General features: G+C 38.4%; 1 protein-coding gene across 4 annotated transcripts in view; it reads left to right on the top strand.

Annotated features, from left to right (window-relative positions):
* Positions 1-13,212, top strand: part of CERS5 (ceramide synthase 5) — a 33,435-nt gene that overhangs the window by 9,224 nt on the left and 10,999 nt on the right. For 3 of the 4 annotated variants that reach the window (XM_004388317.3, XM_023742395.1, XM_023742398.1), the window contains exon 2: positions 12,776-12,881. In XM_004388317.3, the coding sequence (XP_004388374.1) occupies positions 12,776-12,881 (106 nt within the window). Of the gene's footprint in view, positions 1-10,143; positions 12,882-13,212 lie in introns of those variants that run through there. The other variant, XM_023742397.1, reaches the window with a different exon arrangement.

Here is a 13,212-nt window from a genome sequence, read left to right as displayed (position 1 = left end):
GTGAAGAAGAGATTAACGAAGGAGAGGCAGCAAGTGATGTCTATACTCTTCTTATAAAATGGGGAGAGGGAGATACGCCTGTTTTGACTTCTCTCCAGAGGTATTTTTAGGCAAATAAAAGCTGCCTTTTAAAAATTCACTGATTTTTGGCCTCTGTCCTTGAATCCACCCCTTCTTAAGGGGAGTTAATTGAGGTATTACTGAAAAAGGAGTTAACCGTACTACTACTAGCTATTAAAAAAATCTGAAAACAAGGGTTTCCCTTGCTTTAGACAACAGGTCTTTCTAAAAAAAATTGTAGTAATAATGGGGTTTTAAAATGTAAATCATTTCCTAAATGATTTAAATGACCAGTTAACTAATATTCTGAGTGATCTTTGATTGAGTGCCTTCTTGACAGTGCCTTCTAGCAAAGCATTGCTCTGTAGTTTTGTTTTGTGTTTATCTTTTCAGTCAAGTAGTTAATGACCTGTAAACAATCAAGTCTGTCAAGTAGTTAAATGTACGTGGAGAGCTTCACAGCCCTAATAAGGCAGTGATAATAATAACCCTGTATTCTATCTTTTTTTGTAAATTAAGGTTTATCAAGTTTTCTTAAAAAGGTTATTCCTTTGTTTAAAAAAAAATGGCGTTGGGATTGTTTGATTTCCTCTAACTTCACAACGGAGAGGAGAGAATCACCATTAACATCAGCCCAAGGCTGATTCCTGTGATGTGGAGGCCAGACATGCCTCCTCTCTCCATACTTTTTTTTTTTTTTTTTTTAACCAATTCTGATATCAGCCATCCCTCCTACAGCACTCTCTACTTCTCTGCTGGGTTTGCTATTTCGTTGCAATGGCTACACGGAACCCACAGACCATACTCACGATTATGGGGTTTATTAGGGAAGTAACAGGTTACAATTCAGGATCAGGAACAACTCAGGATACATTTCTTCAGACAGGACAGCTCCTTGGCTGTGCCCACAGGCTCGGCCCCTGGGCCCCTCGGGCTGGCCTCTGCCCTGCTCAGTCAAGTATTACAAAGCTGTTTCGCTCCCTGATAAATGCCCAGAGGCACCCACTCTGCCGGGAAGCTTCCTGCCCAAAGGCACCCAGTTCTTTCACTCCATGGGTTGGCAACCTGCTGTAACCGCCTTGCTCCATGAGCTGGGAAGCCCAGCGCCCTATCTCAAACTGGTCTTCTGGTTCTGCTGCCACCATCTTTCTGCTGCTGCTTTTCCTCGTCTTGTATCATCTCTGATTTTATAGCTCTCTGTCTCTTGTATCTGGGAGGTTCTCAGTACAGGGACCCCAAGTGCAAAGAACATGCTCCACTTCTTGGTGGTAGTGAGGTCCTCCCTGGGATGACTCTCTTTTAAGCCTAGCAGATGGCAAAACTGATCAATCCCCTCATTAGGGTTCCATATACCTTGTTTGCATTGTCCCACCTCCACAAGGGTGCCATGCACCTTATTTGCATTATTAGCAAGCTATCCAATCCCCTTAGTAGGCCACAAGCACATCATTTGCATAGTCACATGCAGTCATTTGGTAAGAGTCACAAGACCATGGCAGGAAAGGCCATATAAAAGCAATCCATCACACTGCATCCTTGTAGTCTTTAGCTTTTGGGTAGTGATAGCATTCATAAGAAGTCTCAATTATAGGCACAGAGAGTCTCAAACTAAATCAGATGTTGTGGTTGTGTTTAATTCTTCTTGGGAAAATCTCTGGTTATAGACTAAAGTTGTTTAACTTGAATGTCTACTGATTCCTCAGAAATCAATGACCACTTCCTACACTTGATAAACATGGAGCCAGTAGGTTATCTGATGACCCAGGAGGACAGGCTGAGTTTCATTTCATCCTTACAGGTAGCATATTTCCTTGAGACACTTCAGCTTTTAGTTGAGGATTAAGTTTTTACCTGTTTCTTCAGTTGTTTGTTTTTCAACAATTACATATTGAGAGCTTAGTATATGCCAGGTATCAGCCTACATGCCAAAGATAAAAAGGTGAGTAAGTCATGATTTCTGCTCTTGGGGAGAAAGGCAAGAAAATCGTTGGTTAAAATACAGTGTAATAAATGTATGCACAGGGTATTATCAGAGTTTGGAGGAGGTGGATCCAGTTCTTTTTACAGTTGTTAATTAAAATCTAGCCTTAGTATCTCACTGACAAACGGTTGTTTCTTAGGCCACAAAGAATAGTGAAAACTTAAGAAAGAGGTTTTGTTAACCTTTTTCCTCTAATCCACTTCTTGTTTGGCGTACACGCATGTGTTTCTGTTTTAAGCAAATGCATTAAATTGTGTAATCATTCATCCTTCTTAAAAAGTTAAATATGTTTAATGAAATGAATGAATGGGTGGTTGTATCTTTTTATCCTACCATTTTGGTGTAAATTCACTTTAGTATTCCTTTCGATAGAACTCTCTTAGTACACTAGAATGATTGGATTTACCAAAAATATCTGATCTATATACATTCTATGAGGAAAACATCTATTACAGTAGATTTTTTTGCTTATGTCTAGATTGTCTCAGTTATTGTTTCGGGTTTGGCAGTTTTTTTCTGGGCTATTTCTATATTTACTTTTCTTCATCTACTGCAATTCCCCGTAGTAGATTTATGGTGATGTCATAGATAGGTAGCTGCCATGGAGTCAGCTCTGACTCATGGTAACCTTATGTACAACAGTATGAAACATTGCCCAGTTCTGTGTCATCCTCATGATTGTCAACATGTTTAAGCCCATTGTGGCTATTGTGTCAGTCCATTTCACTAATGGTCTCCCTCACAGTCATTGGCCCTCTACTTCACCAGACATGATGTCCTCCTCCAGCAATTGATCCCTCCTGATGACATGTCCAGAGCAAGCAAGTCAGACAGTGTTCTGTTGTGATCCGTAAGCTTTTCATTGGCTAATTTTCAGAATAGATTGACAGGCTTTTCTTCTTTGTCTTAGTCTGAAAGCTCCACTGAAATTTGTTTGCCATAGGAGACCCTGCTGGTATTTGAAATACTAGTGGTAGAGTTTCCAGCATCACAGCAACACGCAAGCTACCACAGTATGACAGAGTGACAGACATGTGGTGAAGTCAAGGAGCTAGATAAAGTGAATGATCTCAAAAACATTTGTCAGGTCACAGCCGGAATTTGGAGAGAAATAGTCTTACTGTTGAATGGAACTGTTATACAGTAAGATCCGAACTGCCCTGCTGTTTGGGGGTAACTTTCAGATACAGATCTGTTCAGGGTTTGTATCCCCCACTAGATTGGGTGTATCTAATGTGGTGCTTTGTACATATTAGCTATTCAATAAATGTTAATTGAATAAATGACTCTGAAGCTTATCTCTGCTTGAAACATTGTGACTCCAGTACAGTAATTCCCTTCTTGACTCCTGAAATTTTTAATGCTTGTAGCAGCAGGATCTCAAATTTTCTGATCACAGGATTCGTTTATATTCTTAAAAATTATTGAAAACTTCAAAAATTTTTGTTTCTATATCTGTCAGTATTTACTGTATTAGAAATTAAGAGTGAAAAAATTTTTAAATAGGTCATTATTAATTCATTTAGAAATAATGATAGTGGGGAGAGGAGAGAATAGGGAGTTACTAAGTTTCTGCTTGGAGTGATAAAATACTTATGGAAGTAGATGGTGTTCTTAGTTGCACAATATGATGAATATAATTAATGTCATTGAATTGTACACTTAAAATGGTTAAAACAGCAAAGTTTTTGTTGTATATATTTTACCATACTGAAATTAAAAAAAATAAACTCGGTATATGGCAACATATATGACATTTTTCATAAAACGTAACTTTTATTTCAAAAAAAAGGTTAGTGACAAGAATGCATTGTTTTATACTTTTGCAAATCTCCTTATTATCTGGCTTAATAGAAGACAGCTGGATTCTCATAGCTATTTCTGCATTTAGTCTGTTCTGTTATGTTGATTTTATTAAAGAGCGTGAAGAAAATCTGGCCTTACACAAATCGGTAGTTGGAAAAGGGAAAACTTCATAAACACCATGAAAGTATCTCAGGGATTCCCAGCTGTTCTCCAACCACTGCTCTGTAGAAACTAAAGTATTCATTGGCTCCTGTACAATAAAACTGCAGGTTGTTCTTAAATTAGTTTGTGTCTATCTGAAGCACTTTAACATACTTACATACTCTAACTGATACTTATTATCTCAGGACTTATTTCCCTTATATAGTATGAGGTAAGATATAAGCAGAATACTGATCCTTCTTTCTCATCACAGTACCTAGGTTCATCAGATTGCACAAAGCATTAGTCAACTTAATTCTTTAAGGCCAGGTAAAAGGTCTAGGTGAAGATAACTTTGCTGCAAATGGGAGAAGGTGTGAAGAATAGTCTGATATAATTCCACAGTGTGTGCCTTTGTCATGGTTTAGCATAGTATATGTCACAGAGGGCCTTTTCTTTTAGTCTGTTCCTGCTTTGTTTCAGGAACAAATTTGCCAGCTTTTTAAATGATCCTCAAAGGAAACTGCAAAGATTACTTGCACACAGACCATGTTAGAAGTGTTGGGTTTGGTATAGGTGTCCTTGAAAAGTGCAGTACTGTATACATAATGAGTCCTATTCTCTTTTTTTCACAATTTTTTTTGTTGTTGAAAACATCATAGCAAAACATACACCAATTCAACAATTTCTAAATGTACCGTTCAGTGACATTGATTACAGTCTTTAAATTGTGCAACCATTTTCACTCTCCCTTTCCAAATTGTTCCTCCTCCATTAACATAAATTCACTGCCCTCTAAGCTTGCTATCTGACCTTTCGAGTTGCTCTCGTCAGTTTGATCCCATACAAATCTTCAAAAGAGCACAATACTGTAAAAATGGCATGGTGTCAGACCTTGTCTCACAAGGCAGGGGAGGAGAGAGAATCAAGATCATCAACCCAAGGCAGATTCCTATGAACTGGAGGTCAAATATACCTCCTCTCTCCAGCCTTTTTACCAGTTTTGACACCAGCCATTCCTCCCACGGCACTCTCTACTTCTCTGCTGGGTTTGATAATTCGTTGCAGTGGCCACAGAGAACTCACTGACTATGCTCACAGTTATGGGGTTTATTAGAGAAGTAACAGTTTACAATTCAGAATCAGGAACAACTCAGGATACAGTTCTTCAGACAGGACAGCTTCTTGGCTGTGCGCACAGTCAGGCTTCTTTCTTGGCTCTCAGCCCCTTGGCCCCTACGCTGCTCAGGCAAGTGTTACAAAGCTCTTCAGCTCTGTGGACAAATGCCCAGCGGCACCCTATTCCACCAGGAAGCCTCCTGCCCAAAGGCTTTCAGCTCTTTCACTCCGTGGGCCAGGAAGCCCACCACTCCATCTTGCTCCAGTCTCCTGATTCTGCTGCCACCATTTCTCTGCCACTGGGCTCTTCCGTGCTTGCTGCCACTTCTCATTGCTGCCGTGCCATCTCTCACTGTCTTCAGTGTTACAGGTTGCTGTTACAAATCTCTGTTTCCTGAGCATAGGAGGTTCTCTGCAGAGGGACCTCAGATCCAAAGAACACGCTCCACTCCTGGCTCTTCTTGATGGTAGTGAAGTCCCCTTCCTAACCTCTGGGATTGGCTCATTTTAAGCCTAGTGAGATGGCAAAACTGACGAAGCCCCTTGTTAGGATATCACGCACCTTATTTGCATGGTCCCATCCCTGCAAGGGTTCTTTGCATCTTATTTGCATTATTAGTAAGCTGTCCAATCCCCTTGTGAGCCACAAGCACCTTATTTGCATAGTCCTACCCAGTCGTTTTGTGGGAGTCACAAGACCATGGCTAGAAGGGCCGTATTAACTAATTCACTCCACCACAGATTCTCAAGGCAAACATTCTTTAGTAATTGTTCAAAGAAGACTTCAGCAAATGTTTTTGGTTTAAGGTTTAAGGATTACCTCAGGGCAGCAGTTTCAGAGGTTCATCCAGCCTCTATGCTCCAAAAAGTCTGGATTCCATGAGAATTTGGAATTCTGTTCCGCGCTTTCCCCCTTTTCATCAGGAGAAATCCTATTCTCTTAAGAGTTTATTCAGACTCCAGACTTCCTGGGGCCAAGGTGGGTGTATGAACCACTGAGATGAACCCCTGAAATTATTACCCTGAGATAATCTTCAAAACTTAAGCCAAAAATATCCCCTGAAGTCTTCTTAAAACCAAACAGTAGTTTAGCTTAGCTAGTAGAATATGTCTGCCTTGAGCATTATGCTCTTTTAAGAACTGTCTATGTGGAATCAAAGTGACAACAATAACTGGAAAGATTAGATAGGAACCTTATGAGGCAGTGAGTTAATGGAAGTGGAACAACTCAAAAAAGGAGGGTGAGAATGGTTGTACAACTCAAAGAATGTAATCAGTGTCACTTAATTGTATATGTAGAAACGGTTGAATTGGTGTATGTTTTGCTGGGTATATTCTCAACAACAAAAAAATAAAATTAAAAAAAAAAAGAATTTACTCAGAAAAATACATCGGCATGGATGCATATGTAATAAGGAGTATACAGAACAATTAATGTTTGGGAGTCACCAACACAAACAGTGATAATGTAATTCAGTAGTTCTTAAACTATGTGTTCTGAGGATCCTTTTTCACTCCTAAAAATTATCGAGAACCCCAAAGAGCTATTAAATTAAAATTGAGACATTTAAAAATGTATTTTATTCATTTAAGAATAACAACACATCCATTATATGTTAACATAAACAACATGTTTTTGAAAAAATATTTTTAAAAAGAAAAAATACTTTGTGAGAAGAATAGCATTGATTTTATGTTTTTGCAAATCTCCTTAATGTCTAGCCTTATAGAAGACAGCTGGATTCTCCTGTCTGGCTTCTGCTTTCAGTCTCGTGGTATGTTGTTTTGTTTGAAGAACATGAAGAAAAGCTGGCCCCACATAGATATGTCACTGAAACCAAACCCATTGCCATCGAGTCTGTTCCGACTCATAGTGACCCTATGGGACAGAATAGAATTGCCCCGTAGGGTTTCCAAGGCTGTAATCTTTATAGAAGCAGACTGCCACATCTTTATCCTGAAGAGCAGCTGGTGGGTTCGAGGCACCGACCTTCCTGTTAGCAGCCAAGTACTTAACCACTGCATCACTAGGGCTCCTTTGTCACTGAAAAGAGGGAAATAATTTTAATAGCTCTTTCAGGTAGTTTGATAATTCTTTGATACTACACCAAAACACAACGAATAGTTTCTTAAAGGTTAGTTGCAAAGTAGAATCTGAAACCATGTCAATGAGTTTTCATTCTTTTTTTGTTACATTTAGTCTCTCTTGCACTTTGAATGGATATCATGTATCAGTCATATGGAAAATGCTGGGTCACTGAGTTATACAGATCTTTCAAATTTCATTATACAGTATTAAAAAAATAATACTAGTTAATCTCATCGTAACCAATCTCAGAAAAATCTTGAAGTATTGGGAAGTTGTCAGGCTCACAGGTGGACATAAGCTTTCTAATATACTAATTTCACTTGAAAGTTTGAATTTTATCATTGGCAACAAATGCTGCGAATTGTTTCCCTTGAAGTGACAGGCTCACTTCGTTCATTTTTGACAAAATGTTTGCAAAATACCCAGATCTGAATAACCTTAGTTTGTCTGTTAGTGTTCTATGAAAAAAGTAACTTAGTTAAGCTCACAACTTAAACAGTCGCACAGGTGCCTGTCCTCGAGACAACCATATATTTTGGTATGCAGCAGAAGTGCTTTATGTGTACTTCCCATTTCATCATGGAATACTTTTTAAAATGTACTCAAGGTTTGAGATTTAATAAAACTAATAATTTGTACTGCTTCATCAAAGACATTCTTAAGTGAAACTGGCTTTTTTTTTTTTTTTTTTAACTGAGAAGACATAGCAGTGAAGAACATATCTACTAGTACAATTTGGTGCCATTCCCTTGATTTGTGCTAAGGTGCTATAAGTTTTACCCACCATTGCTTTGCATGATCATTGCAAATGTCAACACAGTTAAAAAAAAAAAAAAAAAGGCAAATAATGTCTTAATATTATGGAAATAGTTTGGATTTTGTGGACCCTCTGGGAATGTGTCAGGGCCTCTCAGGGGTCCCCAGACCTTACTTTGAGACCCTCTGTTGTAATAGAATGAAACTCCATCTTTTAGGAGAAGGCAGAGGAAAAAGAAACCCAAAAGGAATGTGGCTTGGCTTATTAAGAACACAGTTGTAAAGGGAAAGGACTTTCTGAATCTGTTTCCTGTGACTCTGCATTTGTCTTTGGGGTCGTATGTCTGAGGAGAGGATTTTCAAATGCTGCTTTTCTACCTAAGAATTAAATCCTCTCAGCAGAGTTTTTTGGGAGCTCTGAGAATCTTTATTTCAACATCTCAGTTATCTTCTCTCCTGGACTGTGTGTGTGACTGAGTGTGTGGGTGGGTGTGTATGTGTGGGTGTGTGGTGGGTAGCAGTCAGGTTCAGATACTGAAGTCACTCAATATGCTTCACTTAACGATGCACCATCCTCATCAGTCTGTATATGGCCTTTCTCTTACTATATTTTCCTCCTCTTCATCCCATATCCTCTTTCAGTTTCTTTGATAGTAATTGGCCTTTTTATGTCTATTTTGGCAGTTTATAATTTTCCAGAAATTGATCTAAGCCAGTGCTTCCCAACCTGATCATGTTGCTGCACGTAGAAAATAATATCTGCATTACACAGTGGGGTACATGAGGCCAGAAGCTACAGACTAACGGTTTCTGGCTGCCCCAGGTCCCATGGACCTCCCTGAGGGCTAAGATCAATAGCTCAGCATAAATATAGTCCATTTACTTGCCATGTTACATCAGTTGAGAAGCTTGATCTAGACCTTCAAATTTATTTGTTTTTTTCTTATCTGTCAGTTATGTTGCTATGAATCACAGAAATAGAATTGTTAGTAAATCCCATGTCTTTTGTATGAAAAAGCAAAGCAGTAGCTAATTTCATCTTAATTAACCCAGGTTTAGGTCAGCTGCTGCCATGTATCTGGAGGGCAGGAAAAGGGCAGAATGAAATGATCTCTACAAAGCAAGACAGATATATTACCATCTGCTTGGGTCACTAGACTCGTATTCCTGTGGCCAATAGAAAGGAGTAGTTTTCCTTTATACACCACTAAATGCCTACTTATTCAAACCTGCAGGCACAGGGAGGTCTGGTCTGATAAATTATTCTTAAATTTGGGCAGTAAATTGATCCCAAACAGGACAAAACATCACAAGATAGAATTTGATTTCTTAGTATCTTACAGCACAGCAGCAGTTTTCAAACTGTAATCTTGGGACTCCTTTAATACTCTGAAAAATTATCAAGAATCTTAAAGAGTTTTTGTTTCTGTGGATAATATTTGTCAGTATTTACTGTCTTAGAAATTAAAATGGAAAAAATTTTAGTATATTAATTCATTAAAAATAACAGACTGAATACATGTTAATATAACACTTTTATGAAAAATAACTATTTTCCAAAGCAAAAAAATTAATGAGAGGAGTAGCACTATTTTACTTTTTTGCAAATGTCTTTAATATCTGGCAACTTATTTTCATATCAGCTTCTGCAGTCACTCTGTTGCAGTATCTCATGTCATGTAACCTCTGGAAAATTCCATGGTACACTCATGAGAGAATGAGAGAAAGAAAATAATTGCTATAAAATAATAGAAATTTTATGAAACTAGTTTTAACCTTGCAGACCTGAAAGGGTCTTGGGGGATTCTTAAGGGTCTCCAGACCACACTTTAAGAAGTGCTGATCTAGCAAAAAGGATGAGTGCTAGGCTCCTTGTCTGGAGTTTTGCCAGCCTGTTGTTGTTAGGTGCCATCCAGTCAGTTCCAACTCACAGCGACCCTTTGTACTATAGAAAGAAACACTGCCCATTCCTGCACCATCCTCATAATTGTTGCTGTGTTTGAGCCCATTGTAGCCACTGTGTCAGTCCATCTCATTGAGGGTCTTCCTCTTTTTTGCTGACCCTCTGCCAAGCATGATGTCCTTCTCCAGGGACTGGTCTCTCCTGATAATATGTCCAAAGTACGTGAGATGATGTCTTGTCATTCTCGCTTCTGAAGAGCATTCTGGCTGTACTTCTTCCAAGACAGGTATGTTCATTCTTCTGGAGTCCATGGTATATTCAATATTCTTTGCCAACACCATAATTCAAATCATCAATTCAGTGCATCAAATCAGTCTAGGTACCTATTGTGTAAGTTAAATACAAATGCCAGTTGATTGATGTAGAAGAAATGTGTGGTTAATCCTGGACTTTCTCAAAGTTTTGATTTCAGATAATTTTCCTTTCTTCGTTAAGATAATTCATTAAATGCATACCTAAATTTACATATTTAAAATTTTATCACAAATAAAAAAAATTATTTTCAAATGACATCCTTATTTTTGGTCCGGAAAATATAAAGCTTCGTGTCAGCATAAAATAGATGCTTAGTTAAATATTTGTCAGATAAATAAATATCCTCAGGGTCTGTACAGCTGGAACTGACTAGATGCCAATATCTTTATGTCTTTCACTGAACTCTGAACTAATAAGGGTGGAATGTGAACTAAAAACAACTCTAGGATATTAAGTTAACTCCAAGGTTTAGGTAATAAAATTATCTTGGCTTCACCCAGATAAGGCGGGGTACAGACTTGCCCCTGCTGGATGAGAGATTTCTTGTTCTTCTCACCTTCTGCCAGAGGTATCAGAGAGTACCCAGACTGAAATAATCTGTTTCAGGTGAAAATAATAATAGCTACTTTTTAATTAATGTTTACTAAGTATCAGGTACTGGGCTAGGCATTTTTACATGTATCATGCCATTTCATCTTTAAAACAACCCTATAGGTGAGTAACTTTCACAAGATTTCTCAGCTAGTAAAAATCTGACTCCAGTACCTGAGTTTTAATCACAAAACTGCCTCTGGACTGAAGAAGAGGTCTGGGCTAGGGAGTAAGAGTAGGAATTGGAAAGGCTGTTTTCTGCTTTTGTTATCTTATACTGTTATTTGGATGGGAGGAGATAGAGAGATGATTCAGTGTTTTTTAAATCTCTGACATGGCACCAGCTCAACAGCAAAGAATGACTGCCTTAGTTACTCTTCTGGAGGCTGATCAATCCTGGGTCCAAATGGAACTCCAATAGAGGAAGAGTGGGATTCGCTACATCTGTCATTTGTCAGTTACTGAGCAACTACTGAGTGCAGAACTTTTGAATACAAAAGCAGTACATTATCTGTGTTCACAAGGAGTTTAAACAGCAGTTGGGGGTTAAAACATTATTGAAACAGAAGAAAGTATCAGTAAGTGTAAATTAAGGTATCTACTAACATTGGCCTTTGAATGGAACTCTTGTACAATCTCTGTAAATGTGGCTCCCTTTTAGAGGTTACAGATATGGCTTACTTTTTCATCTGAATAAATGTTTCTCTGTGGCTCAGGAACTTTGGTGATAAAAGAAGTCTTCATAGAGGAAGATAATAAAGTTTCTAATTCTTACTTCCTCCCTTACAGATAATAAATTCTGAATTCAAATGCAGATCAAGAAAATAGGTCAAGAACACTCCATCTTATACCTCCCAGTTATATTTTTATCGTGGGACTCCATGAGATGCTGAAAGGGCTAAAACTGGTTTGACTTACAGAACTTCTCCTAGAACTGATATTCACAAAAATCTCTGGTTGTGGGGAAGAGTGAGATCTCTCATGAAGAACCAAGGAATGGTTCCTCAATTTTCAAAGATCCAAAAGTTAGAAATTAATTACAGCCAATGACAGCATCATAAAATCTTAGATACAGAAAAAAATCTTAGAAATCATCTAGTATAACCCTTTATTTTAATGATGAAACTGAGACCCAAAAAGTTGCTTGACCAAGTTCATACTACTTATTAGTGGTAAATCTGGGACTAGAATTGATTGCTAATAGGTAATTTTCTTCTCACCCTTTCCAGCTTCCTGATTTCTTTTTTTGGGACTCCTGAAAGTTCTAAGTATTTCCATAATCCTTCGATTAGGCAGGAAGATGACCATAATCTAGGATGTTTATTTAGGAAGTGCTCACTCTCAGTTCTGCTTTTCCTGCCAGTTAAGACCTTCTTGGTATTTCGAAGTAAGGAAAACTACCATTTATTAAGTACTTCCCATGTGCCCAGGGTCTTTCACATACATCTTCTAATAGAATACTTATATGATTCTTCTGATGTAGACCAGTGCTTCTCACATTTCAATGGGTAGATGAATCACCCCAGGATCTAGTTAAAATGCAGATTCTGATTTGGTAGGTCTAGGATGAGGCTCAAGATTATACATTTCTAATAAGCTTCCAGGAAATGCCAGTAATGCTGTTGGTTGGTAGATCATATGTTGAATAGCAAAGATGTTGATACTGTCTTTATCTTATAGATGAAGAAAACTGAGGCTCAGAGAGATTTAAATAACTTGTCCAAACTCATACAGGTATTAAATGGTAGAATAATAATTGGATCTAGATCCTTCTGACTCTAAAGCTCAAGATGTGATAGAGAAGCCAGGGAAAAATAGAGAGTTTATGTTTCAGTATGTCTTAAACAGGTCAGTTATCAAGTGAGTCAGTGGCAGAATCCAGGACCAAATCAAAAAGTCCTGCCTTCCAGCCCAGTGTTTCCCCTTTTCTTCCTGTCAGTTCCTTAATCAGGGTCTTTCCTTCATGCTTAGCAAACCGTATTTAGAATTGGCCTTTGGGTTTTCTTCCTTACAGGTTTATTGCCAAACCCTGTGCTCTCCATGTTGGCATCCAGGACAGTGGTCTTTATCAGGCTGAACCTAATGCCATCCTTGAAAAGGTGTTCATGTCTATTACCAAGGTAAGTGGGCAAGTAAACAGGAAAATTCACATGAGGGATTGCCCCATATGGTGGGGGAGGATGGAGAGCAGTTATCTTTAAGGATAAGAATAGGATGGGATGATCTTTCACTTTTGGGTAGTTCATATAGCTATAAGGAGAACTTTATCCCATCAGGGAAATACCTTTGGGCCAGGGTCCCTAAATATGTCAAGTTCACATACCTTTGAGTTTTAGTCACACCATCCCACCCTCCCGCCCCCAACACGAACATGTTTCTTAATTTTTTTTTTTTCCCCCCTTACTCCAGCTTCTGTCATTGCCTAGTTGTATAAACAAGATGAGGTTGGTC

The sequence above is a fragment of the Trichechus manatus genome, unplaced genomic scaffold, assembly GCF_000243295.1.
Source record: "Trichechus manatus latirostris isolate Lorelei unplaced genomic scaffold, TriManLat1.0 scaffold00209, whole genome shotgun sequence".
NCBI classification, from domain to species: Eukaryota; Metazoa; Chordata; class Mammalia; order Sirenia; family Trichechidae; genus Trichechus; species Trichechus manatus.
This window is presented reverse-complemented; position numbering and strand designations above follow the sequence as displayed.